Source organism: Calidris pugnax, unplaced genomic scaffold, assembly GCF_001431845.1.
Source record: "Calidris pugnax isolate Ruff unplaced genomic scaffold, ASM143184v1 scaffold1, whole genome shotgun sequence".
Classification (NCBI taxonomy): domain Eukaryota; kingdom Metazoa; phylum Chordata; class Aves; order Charadriiformes; family Scolopacidae; genus Calidris; species Calidris pugnax.
Window position 1 is genome coordinate 7,173,703 of NW_015090800.1, and position 20,879 is coordinate 7,194,581.

General features: G+C 40.6%; 1 protein-coding gene across 1 annotated transcript in view; it reads left to right on the forward strand.

The window, feature by feature from the left end:
* Positions 1-10,905: 10,905 nt before the first annotated feature.
* The window catches only part of FGD4 (FYVE, RhoGEF and PH domain containing 4), a 59,466-nt gene continuing 49,492 nt past the window's right edge, over positions 10,906-20,879 (forward strand). The window contains exon 1 of the mRNA XM_014937359.1: positions 10,906-11,027. Coding sequence (XP_014792845.1) covers positions 11,012-11,027 — 16 coding nt within the window. The 5' untranslated portion in view covers positions 10,906-11,011. The remainder of the gene's footprint in view (positions 11,028-20,879) is intronic.

Here is a 20,879-nt window from a genome sequence, read left to right on the forward strand (position 1 = left end):
CAAGTGCTTCGGAGGAAAGGGAACCCAAAGCAGCCAAATTTTGAATCAGAGGGAAGAATAATCTAGTCCTGACAAATGGCTAGTAGAAGTGCTTTTCCGACTAGCAGTGCTTTTCCAACTGCTGATCCATGACAGATCCTTCACTGCAGTTTGGTTTTGGTTTTCTTTATGCTTGTTCTTGACTATGTCGACCTCTATTAGCTTGTGTATCCTTTGGACTGTACCTTGATGCTGTGGTTTTCCTACCACCACAGAAGCACTTTACCTTCATTCAGATCGTATAGATGCAGCTAACCCTGGTATCAAACAGTGTCGCAACGTGTCTGTTTCACTTATAGTTGTAGTAACATTTATTGAAGAAAAAATAAAATATATAAAATCCATGTTCAGCTGTCCAATTAAGTAGTATTGGGGTTACAGTTCTGAGTATCTTGTTTATATTTTATAGCTAAGATTGAAATGAAACACTGTGCAAGCCTTTTTAGCAAAGGCTCATGAACTGGGGTTTGAGGCTTCAGAAGACCTGAATTCCAGTCTTTTCTACAGTTAATGGTTTTGTTTTGCAGGCATTGAGTAGTGCCATGTGTGGTGTGGTGTATTGCCTGGAGTAGTGTTGAACATAGTTGCTGTTTGAATAGTAGAGGGAAAATTAGCTCAAGAGCTTGTAATATTACTTGAAAGAACAAGTTGATTCTGTAATGAGTTATTCCTGCAGGGCACGACCTGAACTTCTCACTTGGAGCTTTCTTCCTAGTATCTCCTCGTTAGTCCCAATATCTTTTGTGAGTTCCTAAAGACCTTTCCCATTACCCATGTAAGTTAATATTTATTTTTTTCCCTCTTCCTTTTCTTAAGGAGGTCACTGATTCTCAGGAAGAGGAGTGAAAACATGAAGTGTCTTTTCTGTAATTTAAAATATTTTGATGCCTTCCTGTATCATGCTCGCAGCTGTTACATTGAGACTGAGATCTATTACCTGGACTAAATAATTTGGTGCTATTTTTACTTGCATTCAACGTATTGAATGCAGTATTGTTAAGCTCCCTAAAACATCAAAAGTGTTCATAGGTTACAAGATTCCCTGTTGCCTTTCTCTAAAGATCCTCTGTCACTTTTCTTTACAGATGTAGTAGTTCTCTGGCAGCCCCGTGTGCCAAGGCTATTTCCATGACTAATTTTGATGTCTGTTCTCTTCAGTAGCTCTTGTTCACACCATTGCTTGGAGCCCTGTGTTGCTGTTATGACTTGGCCACCCACTATAATGCAACTGGCAAGTCGTTTTGTCCCTTGGCTCGTCAAGATTTTTGTGCATAAGTCAGTTTTAACTGTGGAAGCTGCTACAAACAAACTCTTAAAGATAGCTGCTATAAGCCAAAATAACATGAAATACTTAGTGGTGAAATTAAAGCTTTACTCAATAATTAAAACACAACAGTTAAAATGTAATATGAAATATTTAGAGCAGTGTGAGCACTGTGTGCCCCTAGTAAAGCTGGCAATGCTGCACCCCTGTGTTGTCTGCTAGCATCCCATTATATTTTGGGTAAATGCTCTCTTTAAAACTTAGACTAGAACACTGTAGTAAAAGCACCTTGCCCACCAGTTTTTCCCCATTTTACTACTCAATCTGTAACCTCTAGGCTGGTTTCTGCTATTACAGGATAATTACTGCTTTCGAGTTTTTTTTAACTTTGTGTGTGTATGTGTTTACAAAGCTGCTTTTACTGATTGTAAAATACAGTCTTTCTAAACAATTGACTTAAATTTTCCAGACTTATTATTGATGTTACTTTTCTTATTTCTGATGCTTCTCTGCTTTGACTGAGAATATTCCAAAATTTTCCTACTGTTGAAAAATTCTGAAAAGTGTAGAATGCTTTTTTTGCTTGCTGCTTAACACAGGAGTAAAACTTCAGTTGGTAGCTGAGAGTGTGTGTTTGTGTCTTCAGTGGAACATCCTCAGCTTGTGTGAACGATGTATGAAGCTAACAGAAGTGTGATGTTCCTGCAATCTAGACGTTTTCAGTGCAAAACAGTACCCAGGACAGAGTGATGATGTGAGTGAAAAGCTGCTCAATCCAGTGATCTACTTAGAGTTCTTTGATACCATAGTCTATTTGCTATGTTTTGATGGATTAAGATTTTCTTTGTACAACACTGAAACTGCTGTAATCCAGTTTATTGTAAAATCAGGTGGCATTTTAGAATCTCTTTCCATAAGAAAGGCAACAATGGAACTTGACTGCGTCTGTTTTATAGCTGGCATCTTCTCTGATTCTAGGTTTTTAGAGTTCATAGATAGCAGTAAAAGAACTGTGGGGAAAAGCTTATTGATTGCTTTTGTGTTAAAATAAATGAGGAAAAGCTATTACCGTCTGGCTGATGAGGTCTGGGGTGTGCATAGCAATAATTTAAAGGAAATTATAGTTTCATTAGTGCTGATGTGGTCTCTGTGAAAGCTGTGTTTAACTATCAGCACAACTTCACTATATAAAAAGGAGTCACAGCTGTCTTTGATCTTGGACCCTTATTGCACCAAAAGATGAAATACACTTCTACGTTCTTTTATTTGTCACCAATGTTTGTATTGTTACCTTCTTTTTTTGAATGAAATTGATTTGAGGAATTCCTTTTGATCACTTTCCGGTGGATGCTTCAGATACACAAGGCTGGATGGACTGGGAAAAAGCAATACTGTGTCTTAGTGGCAGGGGAGAAAAAACTCTGTAAAGAAGGTCCCAATTTGCTGAATATCCTCTAAGTACTACATTAAATTGGCCCTAACAAGACAAAGTCAGGAGACTAAAGATGTTTATAGACACTTTTGTTTATAGACAAAATGAGGTAGAAGGAAATAGTCACGAGCAGATAGTAGAATTTTTTTGTCCTGAGACCTGGCCTACTGAAAGGTGCCGCTGCCCATGTTGGGGAGGCTGGACTGCATGATCTTCAAAGGTCCCTTCACACCCAAGCCATTCTATGGTTCTATGATTTTTAGGAACTGATGTGTTCTGGAGAAAGTTAATCTGGTGCTTTCTGTAATGTGGAGGACAGAGAAAAGGTGGAAAGGGAAGGGCAAACGTGTTGTGCCATCAAGTGTCTCCTCTCCAGAAGTTATGTAGTCAGTTCAGATAGAATAGTTTGAAAATGCCTATACTGGTACATACACTGTGCAAGAAATATGAATGGGATTCAGAAAGAGGCTAAACAAAGTTATGGTGTGTACGTCTTCCAGCAGCTGCTAAAATACTGTTGTGCAAATGCATCTGCTGCTGCGCGTGATCCCTAAACAGCTGATGCTGGAAGCCATGGGGATTGAGGGAAAGATCGTTGTGTGTTTGCTGCCTTCAGCTGAAGGGTACCTAAACGTTTGCTACTGCTGCTTTTCAGATACAGACTACTTGATTGAATGATTTTTAAAATTTTATTTTCCTGACCACGATTGTTATGCTTTTATCTGCTCCAGAAATGTACTGGTGTCTTGCATTCTCCTGTTTATTGTGAATAAAAAATGCTATTTTTTTATTAAGTCAAACCAAGAATAATGTGTACTTTAATTTTAGTATATCTGTCACTGTCCAAACTTGTTTTCTATATGGAAGCAAAATCGCTGTCACTGCGCTCAGACCTGTTTCACTTTTGAGTCTTTGTACTGTTTGGATTTCTAATATAGCAAGGGTAATTTTAAAGTTGTGGATTCAGCCTTTCACTGTACTGCCAAATCTTAGGGAAATCCTGTGTGGTGGTCATCCTGGCTTGGGTTGTGGTTTTTGGGTTTCTGGAGAATGTGTGTGTATTTTGTGTGCGTGTGACCAGAAGCTAAACTAACTGGAAAATGGGACTCTGTGCTCTTAAGCTGTTTTGCAAAGATGTTAAAAGAGCATTATGCTTAATCTATGAGGGTGAATAAAGACGGGTGGCACAACACTCTTAGGGTAGGTCACAAGCTTCTTCCTCTTCCCTTTTTTCCACCCTTCCTTAAAGGAGGGTATGGGTTTCTGTTGCAACAGCTATGACATAGTTCCCAACTGGAGGGGCACGAGAGCTGCGCTCCTGACTTGGCATTACCTGGCTCTGCTGGTCTAGCTGTATGTCCTGGCTGACAGGAGAGTGCAGGGACAAGAGGGAACATCACCATCGGAGATAATACTGTCACTGGGGAAGAGGCAGCAGCTGTGGTGGAGGCAGGAGGCCTAAAGAAGCAGCCTTCTCAAGGGGGAAGGCATGGGAAGCAGTAAGCCATGAAGATGATACGAGAAAAGGCAGAGCTACAGCGCCAGAGGGTCTCGTCTTTGAATTTATTTGCTAACTGTGTATTAGTGTAATAGAATAGATAACACTATAAGTAGTAATTTCATTTCCCTAAATCATAACATGAAGCTTCTCTTAATTTTGCAAAATATATCTATCTATATGTAAAGTAGGTATAAGGAATAGTGAACTGTTGTTAGGCCATTTTATTTTAAGCAGGAGAATTGGCAAATGAAACCCAGTTGATAAAGGCAAAACCTTTGACCACTTCCCACATCTAAACCCAAAAATCCTTTAACAATTACTGACCTTTCTTTGCTAGAGAAGATTAGTTGAAAAATGAACCACAGATTCCTGGATTTTAAAAATTTTTTTAAGTATAGGAAATAGATGGATCTTGGACTAGATAATATTAAAGGTCCCTTCCAACCCAGGCAATTCTGTGCAATACTTCAAGCTACAGAAAAACAGCTTTATATCGTTAGTGTAAAACATTCAGTTGCCATAGCAAAACCACTCCTTGTGTAAATGCTAATGGAACAGGTGCCGGTGATGTGGTGTTTGATGGTTTTTACTATAGTTCTTTGATTTTGTAGAACTAAAACGATTTAATTTCTTGTTTGGAGAGTTTTGTAGTTGCTTGTATTATTTTTATGCTTGGACTAAATTGCCGGTGCCAGGATGCTACAAAGACAAATACTGTACAAACTGTAGGACAAAAAAGGCAGGCTTTTCCCCTAAGAACTCTTATTGTGTGTCCTTTGGGCTTTCGTACAGCCACAGGCTTTCCCTTTGGGGCATATTGATACAGCTGAGCTGGAAAAAAAAATTTTAGAAGGTGGAAAAATACTGTTTACTTTCTAATAATTGGCATGGTGGGTGTTCATCACACCTGCCTTGAGATTGTGTGTCTTAAACCCAAATCCTTGCATGTGAACCAGGAGAGCGAGGGGAGGGAGTGGTGAAAGAGTTTTTGGGGGAAAGTGTCCTTACAACAAACTTGTTTCTGTTTGGGCTGCAGATCCAGGGTCTCCCATAGCGTTTCCCACCTTGTTGGGGGCTACTTGCCCATCTTTTTAAGGTGCTGTTCTAAGTTTTCCTTGTTGCATTAGTCCTGAATACCCATTCCTAAACCCCGTCTCTGTACAGCCCACTTCTGTCTGGACTTTTCTTCCTTCGTCCTTTTCATTTGGTGGTCTTTTGTTTCTGTAGGTCATTTGCTTAATCTAGAACTTTTGCTCCATCTTTTTATTCATTGTATACCTACAAATTTTGAGTTGTCACACAGCTGTTTCTTCTTTCCTTGTATACCTGTGTGGCAAAGCTTGAAGGATGTGGCTTAACAGAACAACAAATAACTAGGTCTGCTTCCTGGATGGGTTTTGTTCTCCTCTCCCACTTTCTCCTTCTGTTGATACGTATTTTCATCTGATCCCATTGGCTACCTCAACCTGCTAAGATAATGAAACAATCCAAAAGAAAATTACTATGTTTCTGGTAGATTAGTGAGCTGAACTGGCTTGCTGCAGTGCCAGGCAAGGAGAGGAAGAGCAGGATGTTCCTATGGCTTGGAGAAGGGAGCTTTTGGGCTGCACATGGACTTTCTTGCCTTGTCTCCCTTGAGGATATCGAGCAACCACGCATTAATATCATCCTTCGTGTACCCATTGAAGGGTCCTTGAATGCTTCACAGTCATCATTAGCCTCTGCAGTCCTTGGGCTGACCCATGTTGCTGTCTCTGGATGAGATGTCAGAGCTGAGTTAATGCGACAACCTGGTATTGGGAAGGGCCATCATGGCCCATCCCTCTGTACTCAGCTATGCTCCACTGTGATCACCATGTGCCTCCTGGAGCTTGTCACACTGTACAAAACACTGATTCAGCTTGATCACCTCAAACAAAAGTTTGCTTTACCTGCTGGGTTACATTGGCTTGTCATGGGCTGGACATTTTTGTACGGGAGGAACATGATAGAGACGCAAGGAAGAATGATGGGAGAGGGATATGTTCATCTTTGTAGCAGAAATATTAAACTGAAATGCAAATCTAATGTTAACCACATCCTTGTGGGCTTCATCTCCTCTTCCTTGGCAGAGAAGGGAGACTCCTGAACATCCATGTGGTGGTTTCTCTTATTTGTAGCTCTTTGTAGTTGGCTGCTTGACTTTTTCAGCTGTTTACTTTGGTGCCACATTTAGACTCTGCAGTTTTACTATCCACCAGTGGTGATTAGCGGCAGGAAGCCCCCATTGTGTACCCTGTCACAATCAAAAGAAACCACAAAGCACCAGTGGTAGGCCTTGCTTGAGCTCTTGCATAGTGCTCAGGAACAAAGTAGAGAATAATCATTGCTTCAGTACAGCAAGAAGGTGTAGGTAGGAGGGACAGATGGTCACCTCCTTTAGTGTGCCTGGACCATTGCATCTTTCTCCCAGATTTTGACCTAGGCCAGTGTATTTCTGCATAACTGCATTTCCAAAGGTGTCCTTTGTTTTGTGTGCCTGCACCCCAAGTAATTTTCAGACTTTTTTTTTTTTTTTTTGCTTTGTTATAGAAGTACGTTTTCAAAACTGTGGTGAATAGTAGTAGGCAAGTTGTGTGCTTTGGATTGGTTTGCTTGTTTATTTGGTTTTTTTTAAGGTATGGTTTATATCCGGCCACCCTCATAAAATCACTTGTTACTGATTTTAGACTATCCCAAGACTATCACTTGTTACTGATTTTAGACTATCCCAAGAATCATGGGGAGGGCAGGATATGGAAGGTCTGAGAGAAGTGGAGGTCAGTTTGGGACAAGGGTATGTGGTGTCTCAGTAGCTAATCCCATTGCCCTAAGAATAGCTGGGAGCCAAGCTGAACCCCTTTTCAGACTGCTGGGCTTTTGAGAGAGACTTCTAGCAGCACCTCAGAAATTGTCTTGAGAGAAGGAAAAAACATGCTTTCATTTTTGCCCAGGACCAAACTGCTGTGCTTTTGAAGTACTGGGGTGTACAAGAGAAGGGAGAGGAGTAGGTAACTGTGAGTCAACCACACCTACTTTATGGGAGCCCTGTGAAAGGTGCCTTTTTAGTTGTTGTGGTTTTATGTCTCTCTTGGACTCACTGAGATGCCTAAAGATCTCTCAGGGAAAAAAAGTTGGGGGTTTCTTTCAGTGCAGAACACTGATATATTGAAATTTAGAAGTGCTCATGCTGCATTCCGTGCTAGGGCAGCACATGGGTTACTGGTCTTTTGGATGGGGCAAAAATCATTTTCTCTCCATCAATGCCTCGCAGAAACTTTGTGTCATGTCCTGGGGCAGCATCCTCAGCAAACCTCTTCAAACACACTGTGCCTGATGTGATTCTGCAGTAATGAGGAACCCACTGAAGACAGCCCTACTGATTGCTGGGCTGTGATTCACTGTCACATGAGCTAATTTGGTTTTGGGGGTGTGTGTCAGTGTGGCATGCTGCCCGTGTAGCTCTGTAATACTCAGTTCAGCTAAGTCCAGGTTTCCTAACAAGTGTCGTACTCATGTGAATTCCTTCTCAACTCCAGCTTCATCACATTAAGAATATTCAAATGAGTCAGGTACATAATTTGAGTCCCCTTATCTGCAAAACAGGGAAAGTACCGAGAGGAAGCTTGTGATGTTTAGTTTGAAAAGTGGGCAGCAGTGGAGAACAAAGTAGCAGTGGAGAACAAAGTAAGTGCCTCATACTTATTGCAAGACGCTTGTAAAAAGTTTTAACTACTGGAGTGATGAAATCATATGACAAGCCAATAATTTTGGTTTGAAATAACTTATTTTCATACAGTTTAACTAGTCTGCTGTGCAAGTCTCTGGACTAAGAACATGCTAGTTTTAGTTTGAATAGCTATCTTAGTCGTACTAAATGACAGCAACTACTTGTCTTAGTAGTATGATTTTTAATTACCCACTAATGAGGATGTTTTATTTAACTAGTTTTTCTCCATGCCTCTTCGTGTGCTTTTTAGATAAATTTAATCGAGCTAACTTTATTTTTTAGTTAACTCTTTAAAGTTCCTAGGCATGTTCTGGTGACAGGTAAGACATAGCTGTACCTTTTGTTGAGTTTTCAACTAATACTTGCCAATACAGCTTTATTGTGCACTTTGTACTTTGTGCATTTCTGCTTTTAGAGTAAGCAAAGTTAGGGGCAAAGCTCCCGTGAAATCAGGGGAATAGCTTAATGGGATGTCCCCATTTTATCACTTCTAATCTCTTCCAAATCCCCTTGTCTGCTAGCTAATCAAATAGAGATAAAACAATTAATCTTTTACCTTTTCTTAAAGAAGGAGGAGGTAAGCATGTGTTTTGAAGTTGGGCTTTGAAGACATCTTTGTACTTGTTTTAATGTTGCTCCTTCTGGATGTGGAATAAAATAAAATCCACAGTTTCCTTAAAGTTTTGAAGATTTCTTCTCTCTCCTTGAGCGGTAGCAGTGGTTACTCTCCCTGGGCTGTTATGAGCCGGGGGGTTGCCTGTGTGGCCCAAGGTGGACCTTTCAGGGTCTGGTTGGAGATCTGACCTCTCGCCTGTTCTCTGCCTTGTCCCCTGGGGCAGGGACTGATGGAGAGCAGAGTCTGGTAGCTCAGATGTCATCCCTCCCACAGGCGTCACATTACAGTTATGATATACTTTTCCCCAAAAAGGGAGACTTGATTTCCCAACTGGCCCCTACTTTTCCTTGTGTGACCCCATTTCTTTGCTTACGATGGTCAGTAACTTGCATTTAAGTAGCTGCTGTCTGAACCAATTGCTTCTTATATTATTTTTGTAGCCTTATTTCTTAGAGTTTTCCACCCTGCTGTGTTGCTTGTGTGAAAATTGAAAACTTTATTGCTGATCTCACCAGAATTTAAAATCCGTCACGTACTTGTATGACAGGCATTATCAGTGTTTGTTCTGGGTTAGGAAGAGTACAGGAGGCTGAAGGAAGGCTGACAAAGCCTTACTGGCAGGTGGACAACACCAGGCTGGTAGGGAAGGTGGTTTGTTTCAAATATGAGAAACTGAGCAGAAAAATTATCTTCTCTGCAAAGGCTTTTCTGGAGAGAGAAGGCTTTCTGTTGTAGGATGTATTTCATGTGGAAGCCCAAGCAAGGGGGCAAGCTTTGAACTCAGGGAGGTGAACTTCAAAATAGAAATGTAACCTATGTATTGGATTTCTTTTAGTCTGGTTATGAAACTTGATTACTGTTACTTTTTGTTTTAATGGTGCGTAGCTGGTCTGGGTGAATAAAATTTGTATATGTTTTTAAGGAGCCTGGGATTACTTGCTAGGAGAATCAACCACAGGGAATTGCAACTTCCTAGCCCACCAGTTTAAAAATAAATTTCAAAACAAAACCAACACATGCAAATCTTGGTCAAAGTGCTAAAAATAGGTTCCATTTACATTTCAAATCTGTGTGTGTGGAACTTGCATCTGCTTATCTCAAGAGAAAAATACACCAAAGTTTTGGGAAAAAAAAAAAAAAAACAACAACTAGAGGCAAATAGTTGTTTTTACTGTTGTTTTGGGGTTTTTTTGGCAAAACCTCCTCTGTTCAACATCTGTAATAGAAGGGAAATAATGAGCTGTCTCCTCAGTGACAAACAGATATTCATAACAATAGATTGTTTTGCAAGTGTCTACCCTGTAACCCTGGGTGCTTGTCCTTCAGAGCAGCCCTGGTGAGACCTAGCCTTGAATGTGAGGGCTGTGCGTGGCCAGTCGTGGAAGAGGCTGCAGGGAGCTGTGGTTTGGACCAACACAGTGGTTGGAGATGACCTCAGCTGCAGTGAATGACAAGCTGGCTGGTATATTCTGGTTCACGTTATCCAAACTGACGGGGCTGGATTTTAAATCCCCGTTTCTTTCTCCTGCTGGGATGAAAGTGTGCCAGCTGGGGGTCACATGGTGTGAGAGCTGTGAACAATAAAAGAAAGTTACTTGCAGGAACTTCTCTTTTCAGTTAATCCTTTTGCTTTTTAAAAATGTGCATTTTTACAGTTCAGAATTCACTCTACTATCTTTGTATTCTACCCTGGGGCACAACATCTAGTTTATGCCGATTGATTTGAAATTACTTTAGTGACTTTCATTCTGTGCCAAATAAGCTGATGTTTTCATAACAATTTTTTAATTGGACATTTTTGGTCACTGCTCTGGTATCCTGCGTGTTGTTTTTACTTCATTCTGGGCATAAATTTAAATACAGATTATGCAATGAGAAAGATTATTAGAAATGAGCATCATGCAGTATAAAGGGAGAACAAAGTACCAACCAGAGACACGTACTACTAACTTGTCCTTTAACCTTGATACTGCTTTAATTACAAAGAGCAATGCAATTAATAGTGACAAAACTTCCGTAGTAGCTAGCTGAGGCATCAGGGAAAACAATTTAGAGTAGTCCCTCCTCCTCCTCCTCCTCCTCCTGCTTTTTGCAGCAGTTTGTAGGTTACATAAGCTGATTTCTTTGTTTTTCCTCTTTAATAGTGAACAGCCTTTGCTCTCTTCTCTGAGCAGGCTGGTTTGCATGCTTACGTTTTTCCTCTCAAAACAGGCTTGCCTTCAAAGAGGAGGAGCATAGTGTAATTGAAAGCCCCAGCATGTAAACTGCCAGCATATACTGAACATCTGGTGAGAAGTCCTTTCCGGCAGCTTATAGTTCTTGTAAATAGGATGTATGTGAGCCTGTCATAGGGTTATTACCGCTGTGAAATCAATTCCTCCTGTGGTGGTACTGGATTATATTTATAAACAATGTCTTCTGAACCAGGTAAGACCGAAGGTGATGCTTCTGTTAAACTTTCAGCTTTTCAAGACTTGGGGCATGTTTGTATCCAGTGGCACTAAGAGTTAAACTTTTCTGAGGCAAACAAACCAGTGAATCTCCAGCTGCCTTGTGATGCAATACAGCTGGAATGCTCTGGTGGCTTTTTCCTCCTGTTCTCAGTAAATGAGCTTGCAATCTCTTGAACCGCTTGCCCGATACATCTGCCACTCTGAGAACTCGGCTATTTTTGGCTCATTTTGCTGCTGCTTTCACCAGCTCGAGACTTTCTTAAAAGCAAATGAGTTTTATTTATAAGTGTTGTCTGTTCCTGGCTCATTTGCCATCGAGCCCTGTTCGTAGCTGCAAGGTTTCTATAGGACACTTCTGGCTTTAAGAATTTTATCTCTCATTGTTTTAGGAAGTAGGTGTACACTTTTGACTTACGCTCAGCTTTTCACGTATAATGCCCCAATAATTTGTTTAACTAATGCTTACTCTACATTAATTCTGGAAGCCAATTCTGAACATTAAAATAATGTTTTCTTTTATTGTGTCATACAGTAAAAGGTTTGGATTTTTTTCCATTTCAAATATGCTTGTAACTTAAAGCAGTATTTTCAATGGCATTCTTAAAAATTAGAGTGCATTTTTCAATTCTGAGAAAAGTTCAGCTTAGGGTAAGTTAAAAGTCTTCAACCAACCCTAACAGTAAATATTCTGAATTAAGCTTTCCACGGAAGGATAGATGAAGCAGGTCTGCAGAAGGTTTGGGTTCAGAATGCTGGTCCTCTGAGACTAAACAGAGGGAAGGGATTCACTGGCTGAGTGAATCTGAGAGATTCTAGAGAAGGTTGGAGTAGACGCATGCAAATACTTCTACCTCAGCTCTCCTGATTTCAGTACTTGTGGGCATCTTATTTTTCTTTGGCACAAAGAATGCTTCTTTAAAAATCTTTCTGTTGGCTCCTTATCTATTTTATGATCAAATTGGAAATAGTCCTTCTCCCTTTAGATTTTGATCATCAACAGAATGGGAATGGCATCTTTCCTCCCACTATTTACATATCATATTTCTACATCCTCAGAAGAATCCTCATGCGGATGTAGGAATTATTCTTCTTTTTTTTTTCCACAGATGTAGCTCTTAAGAGCTGTTTTATAGGGTCTGTAATGCATATTCTTTTCTTGTAAATGTAGCATAAAACCCACATGGTTTTTCAGGAAGCTCAATGTGGTGTCACAACTCCTATTTTTGATATTATAACTCATCTTCCCTCTTGCCCTTTGGCTTACTTTGGATTATTTCTGTTTGCATAGGCCTCCAGTGTGCTTACATACTAACAGAGGCAGTCTGTCAAATACATTGGTGACGCTGTTATCTTTATATTTTTTTTTAGTTTTTTTTAGAGAGATCAAATATGTGGAGTACAAATATATTTGTATGTGCTTTAAGGTGACGTAGGTTATACTGCCATACTATCACGGTACTATCCAGGCAGTGTATTTACCCAGATGTGAGTTAGAAGTTACATAAAAGCAGTTCATGCAGGAGTGGACTGTGTTGTAAATACCTGGCTTGAAGGGCAAGAAGGGGTGAGCTTCTAGCAGCCTCTGCAATAGCATATAGATACCTCCTAATGTCACCATCTCGGAACGATGTCAGGAGACCTAAGGATGCAGATGGTACGCATAGAAAAGGTGACAGCAAGTAGTTCCAGTCTGTGTGGGTTTGAAATGGAGTGGACAAATATCCCTTGACGGTCCTGAATGGTATCTGAGAGAAGCCGTGAGTGACTGCTTTCTCAGCCACTTTCTGAAGCACCTCTGATCTGAAACGGAAAGAAGTCCTTCCAGTTCTGACTGCTGGGACTGGGCGAGAGGGGAACAGCCCAGCTGAAGGGACAGTGCCTATAGGAGGGTATGATTTCACATGGAGTTTATTCATCGCTCTATTTACCTTTTCTGAAGCTTTGATGTTTCTGAAGACTGGAACTTTATAGAATTATATATCTTTTTGGTTTTAGTAGTATATTCACTACAGGGTGAGGACTTCGCTGAAAAACTGATTTCAAGCCATGTCATTTTGAAAGGCACAATGATATTGTGACCCAGAAGTCAAGAGAGAATTAAGTGTTTTTCATTAGTACCGTTGCTACATTTGGCTTTGTGACTACAGCACCCAAGCCTTATGTTAGTCTTTTATGTGGTAGGTGCTATATAAAAAGAGAGAGGCACTCTAATGGCTTACGTCAATGCTTGTAAACCCAATGAATTTGTTGACATTTTTACTAAAAATTCAAAATGTTTACTGAATGCTGCTCTTCCTCTCTCTCTGCTCCCATACCCCTCCTGCCCCCCAGGGTTTATAAAAATTCTAAAACAAAAGAATTAAATTCCTTTAATGTTAAGGGTTTGGAAATATAGTGCCTGAGTGTTCCTTACCGCTTGACCTTGAGAAGGGTAGGTAGTTAGGAAACACAATTTTTCCTTTAGATTGCCGTAAAATATTTAACACCAGGGGCAACAACTAGGTTAGGTCATGTAAGGTCAAGAGGGATTGGGGTATCACCAAACCTTGTATTATAAAATAAATTAAATGTTTAGCCTTAAACAAATGTTATAAGAGTAATTTCATACGTTTTACTTACTCTTTGTTTTGGAAAACTTTCTTCCCCAACATGCAAGCCATCAGCTTTTTTTAAATGAATATTTTTATACTCTTTCTTCTGATGCCAAAAACTGAGGCTCTAAGGAAAACGGTAAATATTGCATAGGAGTCAGCAGCATTTTGTTGGGCTGCAGTTCTGTGAACGGCCAAATGATCCAGTGGGCAGCTGCTGCCAAAAAGCTGCCCAGTCCCTCCCGGGGACTTTCCCAGACTTTTGATTTCATCCACGAGCCAATTCAGCTCACTCACACGGCACCAAACTCCTGGGATAAAACCAGTGTCCGCTTGCCTGCGGGCTGCAGGGGTTAGAGAGAAACCCAAGGAGTCTCAGAGCTGGTAAGAAGTGAGCAGTGGGAGCTAGGGGGATGTGGAGGGATGGAGGGGATAAAACTTTCTGTTCTTGGAGGGGGGCTGTCTCGCTCTGTCTAGGGTACCTGCAGTTTGGGTTTGAGCAGCCTTTTTTGGGGCCTTCAAACGTTTTCATTTTCAAAATGTTATTGCAGAGTGAAAGGATGCACATCCTTCAGATGTGTTGGACCAAACTTGAGCTATTACGAAATTACTTCTCTATTAAAAAAAAAAACCCAAACAAACTATAAAAGTTTTTGGAACAGTATGGTAAATACTCATCCAAGTCCGCATCATCAAAATATTTTAATTCTCCAACTTAGTTTTATGAAATTACATTTTAAAGTTGTCATACAGTTATGATCTTTTTTTTTTTTTTTCTCTTTTAAAAAAGTATGTTTTAAATGGGGGTCTGGAAAACAGAGGAGAGAGGACTAAAAAATAGAATTGTTCTGAATTTGTGTCTCTTGGCCAGTTCATAGCATGAAATGTGAGGCTGTTTCAGTCTGGCTAATGTTCAAGAGCCAACTGTACTGATGTGCAGGTCTGTTAATGTTGGGTGAATTCTGTGGACAGCGCGAACAGTGGTCATCTCTGGCAATTTAAAGCTGAATGATCTTTTTCCCCATTTGGATTCCAGGCAACTTGCATTTGACTTCCTTCCGTAAGGATGTTTATGAACTGATGAGTTAGTGTGAAATGGTGATCTCTTCCTCTTGTTCCACATGGACAAGAGACGACGTAAAAGGTGGCATAATTATGGTAGGCTTTAAAGAGCCTGGACAAGGAAGGTCTATCTTGAATGATTTCACAGGAAGGCCCTAAATGTACTTAAATCAGGCTTTTTGTGGCTATTCTTCCTTTTTTTTCTTTTCTCCTTTTTCCAACCAGGTCAAAAGCAGGAAGCACTTGAATTCTTGTGAATTGTCCAGCTTTGGGTTCTTTATATTTCTGTTTTGGTGCAGTGAGCATTCCCAGGAAGCTGCTTGTTTTTCTGCGTTTCGTAGATGATGGTGGTTAATTACTTGGCAGGGAGACTGAAGTGCCTGGGGAGCCTGGCAGTGGGCTGCCTGCCCCTGCCTTGGGGGAAGAAAGGCATTTGCCACCGAGCAGCCGGAGCGCCGCACAGCTGCACCGCTCCTGCTGCTGGAAGGGACGAGCAACCGGGTGTTCCCCTCCACCCACCCTTTGTTCATTATCAAGTTCATAACTTTATATTTCCTTATAATCTTTCAAATGACATGGAATAGTGTCTGGTAGCCTGTTGGGACGCTATTGTACCGTTAATACCCTGCAGCCTGTTCCTTAATTAGGACGTATTACTTTAATTCTCAAGCCACGCATTTTTAGAGAATAGGGGTTTTTTTGTTACTCTTCCCCCCTTTACTATTTGCTCCAACCCTGTTGAGATGTGATTCAACAGAATTAATATTATCCATTGGCTACTTGTTTCTGGAAAGGGAGTTGGGTCTTCCTTTCCCCATCACCCCCAGAGTTGGGGGACGGTCTCTTTTCTCAAGTCACAGGCAACAGGACGAGAGGAAATGGCCTCAAGTTGCACCAGGGTAGGTTCAGGCTGGATATTAGGAAAAATTTTTTCACTGTAAAGGGTTATCAGCCATTGGAATGGGCTGCCCAGGGAGGTGGTGGAGGCACCATCCCTGGAGGTGTTCAAAAGACAGGTTGATGTAGTGCTGGGAGGTATGGTTTAGTGATGGTGATGCTTCTTGTTTGTTGTGTGGGTGTCTATTTTTGTCAAAGTTAGGTTGACGGTTGGACAAGATGATCTTTAAGGTCCCTTCCAACCTAGAAGATTCTGTGATTCTGTGATCACTGAAGTTGTGTCTTTGCCCAATCTCCGGTGCATCTAAGGTGAAAGAATGCGTGAAGCTGGCAGCTTTTTTTTTTTTTTGGCAAGGTTACGTTTCTGATGGCTTAACTTTCCCGGCCTGCATCCTGGAGGTAAATGCCTGCCAGCACTGATGCACACAAAGCGGTGGGAGCAGGCAGCCAGGAGGAGGGAGGGGAGTGGGTGGAATAACTGGTGTCCGTGACAGCTGGCCGCTGGATGGGCTTCAGGTTGTCAGATGCTGGCTGGACACACGGGCTGCCTCAGCAGTTGGATGTGGGAAGCAGTATCCATCTATTTTATTGGCTTGTATTGAATAACTGACTTCTGTTCGGATCTTTGGCTCTTGTGCGTTTTGGAGATGATTATTATGTTATTTATATCTTTAAGTTACTTGAATGCTGTCAGTGTGTATATTTATACAACTTCTGCTCAGATCTTCTGAAATAATAGATCGGTTACAGTCTCAGGCTTCTGCAATTAGATATTTCCACACACACACACTTTGGGTCTGTGTGTGGGTTTTGGTTTGGGTTTTGTTGAATTCTTTTTTTTTTTTTTAGCATCCTGTTCATAAAAATGCTTTCTCTTAGCAGTCCTTTTATCAACAGAAGTAGCTGATTTCATGTCTCAAAACGTATGGATATTTTCTAAAATAGCTCTACGTTGAGATGAATAGGAAAATAACTGCATGGATAACTGGGCAGAGCAGATTAAAATCTCAGTGACTGACTTGTTAGAGAAGTCTTCTGGAGCCTTGTATACTGAGCAAAATGGTGAAATTTCTAGTTAGATCAAATTTGTCAATGTTTTTGGTTTTTTAAAGCCTTTTAGTAATTGTCTAAAAATCTAAACACACTTATTTCATGATGGCTTATCACTTAGGAAGGGTAGGACTTTTTGTCATTCCCTGAGTTATCACTGTATTTGCTGTAAGTATATGTAATAGTAATGTAAGTATATGTTAATAGACCATCTTGAGTCATTCTAGGAATTTGTCAGAGATACAATCAACTGCATTTTTTTTCCCTCACATGACCCCAGCAGTGCAGGTGCTTTCCTTAATGTGAAATTTTAGACACTGCTGCCCAGCATGGTATCATGGTGGTTATCTTATATATGATAACAGGAAGAAAATAAATTATATTAAGACTTGACAAATGAAACAAAAGAAACACATAGGGCTCGGTGCCACAACCCTTGCTCAGACAAGCGATTCTTCTGTGTTTGCTGAGTTTGCTTATACAAATAGGGTGTCTTATTTATTAAATAGGAGCTCAGGGCATTTAGAAAATGATGATTGCTATCTGTGCAAAATATGCTGATGTCAATCGAAAATTCAGTGGGGAAAAAATTCAGTGTTAAGTAAAATAGCAGTTGAGGGGACATGGCTCACTTTGTACAGCTCAACACAGAAAGCTAAAAGGAAAAAATAGCTTGGTGAAAACTCGGTGGAGGTGCATCCTGTGCATCTTTTCTCTTGCTGGTGTTTGTGATCAAAACTGCTATTAATGTAGCAGGAGCTCAAGAAAGCTGCACAAACCTTGCTGAACCCCTTTGTCGTCAAACGCGTAGGAAGCTGTGAAGAGCTCGGGGGGTGGGGAGGGGAGGAAATGACCCTCAGATACAGGACTCACCGATGTTCCCATGATCACAACAGGGGAAGAGGCTGACGTACGTGGTCAGGAGGCTCCTGTGACTTTGTGAAATGCTGCCATATGTGAAGCAGTTCTTGAGCTGAAAGTTGCTATCATGTGTTATGGCAATGGCAAAAGGCTGTGCTGACAAGGAGGGAAATGGTGTAGAAATGAGACAGTAACGGAAGGATAGCTGACTTTGGCTACAGGATCAATTTCTACTGCCTTACCATGGAGTGATGAAGCTGCTGCTACTTACTGTACGCGTTTTCTTTTTCAGTTTTTGTTTTTGGGTTGGTTTTTTTTTTTTTTGTGGTAACCATGTGGTTCTTGACTACATGAAGCTCATCGTACATGACTTGTAATGTCAGGAGCTGTGGTCATCCTTAAGCCTTGTAGATAGGCTTAATAAAAAGAAAGAAAGAATTCTGTCCAAAACTGTTGACAGAGATACTGACATTATTTTACAAAGACAAGCCATGACAAGTCTCTACAAGGAAAAGAACACTGTTTTGTATTTTCTCTTTAGATTTTCAGCTTCGTAATACATGTTCAAGGACCAAAGTGAAAACAAGGGTTTGAGGGAATGTTTTGTAATAGAGGAACTAAGTATGTGAAAAAGCAGTTCTTAGTTCCTTTAAACCAAACTCCTCGTACTTGGAGCTCTCTCTTCAATCATATATCTTTCTGGAGATCTGGCATGACTGTTGCTTGTCTCTGTTCACATAAGAAACCTCCATTATTCAATAAATAGTTGATGAATGACCATTATCAGCAAAGCCATTGTCCCAGTGTGTATGAGTGTAGGTGACTCATAAGGACCTCAGTGTAAGAGATGCAGTGTTTTTGGCAGAGGACCTCAGTCATAAGCTACTACTTTCAAACCACAAGCTGCACATTGGTAGCCTATTCTAAAACAGTGGTTTCCGGCCAAGGGAGATGCCAATGTGCTTCAGCCACTGAGCTGGGTAGTTATGCCTGCTCCTTCAAATGGCCCTGATGCCCTGTGGAAGGGGAACAGGAGTAGCAGGTTTCTGGAGAAGCTGCAAGGCCTGAAGGCTTGCTGCCTGCTCTCTCTATGATGGGGGAAGAGGTAGGAGTAGGAAACCCCAGCAGCAGTGGCCAGGAGTAAGGTTGTCACACTTTATCTCTGTGACTTGCAGCCTCCACAACCTGTCTCATGAGCGGTGCTCTGTCATTCCACCCCTGCAGTCATCAGTAACCCCTCGGCTCTGCTATCCCCAAGGTGCCTCAGCATTGATTTTTGCCACTGGTAGCCTCCAAAAACTGGGCAATTAGAGAGCAGAGGCACTACTAGAGTGTAGATGACATTATGAAAGCAGTGGTCCAGGGGAAAGGTGTAAAGGATGGTGACTGCAGGGAAGCTTGTTCTCAGAAGGCTCAAAACTGCATTTTTACTAGAGTTTTAAAAAGCTGATCACTTTTTCTGTTTTATTTTACATGATTAGTTCACATTCATAGTGTATACTACTCGGATTTCCATCAAATTGCCTTTGACTTAAAACACCTTCAACGTGTGGGGTCTTTTTTGACTTGCTTTGCATTCCCTTCCCTCATGTTCCATCTCTGTATTCTAGATTGTGCCTCCTCTCATGAGGAATGTACTGTATTGAGTGCATTTTACATGTAGAAACCATAAATAACTCTAAAGAAATAGTTTTTTGGGCTCAGTCTGGGAAAAAAACATTTGATGTCCTGTATGGTGCTGCTTTTTTTTTTTTTTATTGGAACAGCACCAGCATTTCATGTTGTACTATTGTGCTAATGCAAAATTTAGACAAATGTTGAAAGATAATCCCATTAATTGCTGACTTACTCATTTTACTAAGACTCACAGCAGATGCGCAGGCCTGCCTGCATGGAAATGACTATTAGATCAGAGCCAAAAGAACAAAGATCACAGCCAGACAGGACAGCAGACTCAGGCACACAGAGTCTTCCTGCTGTAGCCAGAGTTGGCAGGACATTTGTAAGGAATGTAGAATTTGTCATTCAGTCCATTACTTTGCATGACATACAGTGTACTGAGGCTGAGATGGAGAGATTATTGGTGTTAAATCTTATTTTGTTAATATTTCAGTGCTTTCTTTTAAAGCTCGGACTTCATAATCTTGAAGCGAGTAACCTATTTAAATGTGATGGCATCCGTAGCTAGTAACTTGGCAAACTGTCGCTCTTCAGAAGTAGTTACTATAAGCTCTGTTTCAGTCTAAAAATGAAAGTTACTGTGGGAAAGATGCATGGTTTCTTCCAACCAGAACAACTAAAAAGCTTGACGAAACATACCAAAGGCAACATTGAATGCTTGAGTCCCGTGAATACCCACAAACCAAACCAGGGCAGGGATGTCTCACCTTTAACTAAGCAGATATGGGTATGTATCTACTTTGAATTGGATTCTATCACTGACATTCTGCATAACCCACCTTAGTTTATTAGAAATGAAATTATTTCAAAAGTCAAAGTTGTTTCTGCTCTAAAAATATCTTTTGTGTGTTGTGTACAGTTAAAACTTGCTGAAGTTTGTTTCAGTTCCCCTTCTGTTTTACTGTTCTGTGTGTTATTGCAAATGATTCACATACTCAGTGTTATCCGTACCACAATTTGGAAACCTCTGCTCTGTATTACTGTTTAAGGTAGAATATCTATCAAGAATTTAAATATTCTCTAGTTCTTAGCAAGTATTGTGTAGCAAGTGTTTGGCCTGTCAGTTTTAAGTTCATTATTGTTTCATCAGTTTAACTTCACCATCAAATGTTGTGAGGCCATTGAACAAAAAGAGCAGTATCAATACACTTTTTGCTATCTACAATTTATACCAGCCCTATTTACATGAAGACTTGTTTACTCTGTGCAATAAATGCTATGAAAGGGAGGATAATATTTGTTTGGTAATCTTAGAAATGTTCCCACGCAGGGAGAAATAATAGCCTTGTATGCTTTACATCTTCATCATTCCCAGAATGTGGTCTACCTTCTTCTGTTGAACTTAAAATATTTTTTTGCCTGTGTCTGGAAAACAGCTTTGCAAGAAAAAAACTACATTTTTGCATTTTGCTAGCATATGTATTTGAACTGATCCTTTAATAGAACCTGCTCTGTGGCCTATATTTTGCCAAGATTCCACTCTTCAAAGATAATTCTAAACCTTCTGATATTTGCCTTTTCTTTTATTGCCAGCACCTTCTTGCAGAAAGAAAACTAATTTCTTCAGCAAAACAGCCCTCCTGACTTCAACAAAAGTTATTTTTTCTCTTTTTACAGCACTGGGTTATCAAGTGTTTGCAGTATTTCAGCAGTGGCTCACCACGGTAAAGGCTGGCCTGATGTTT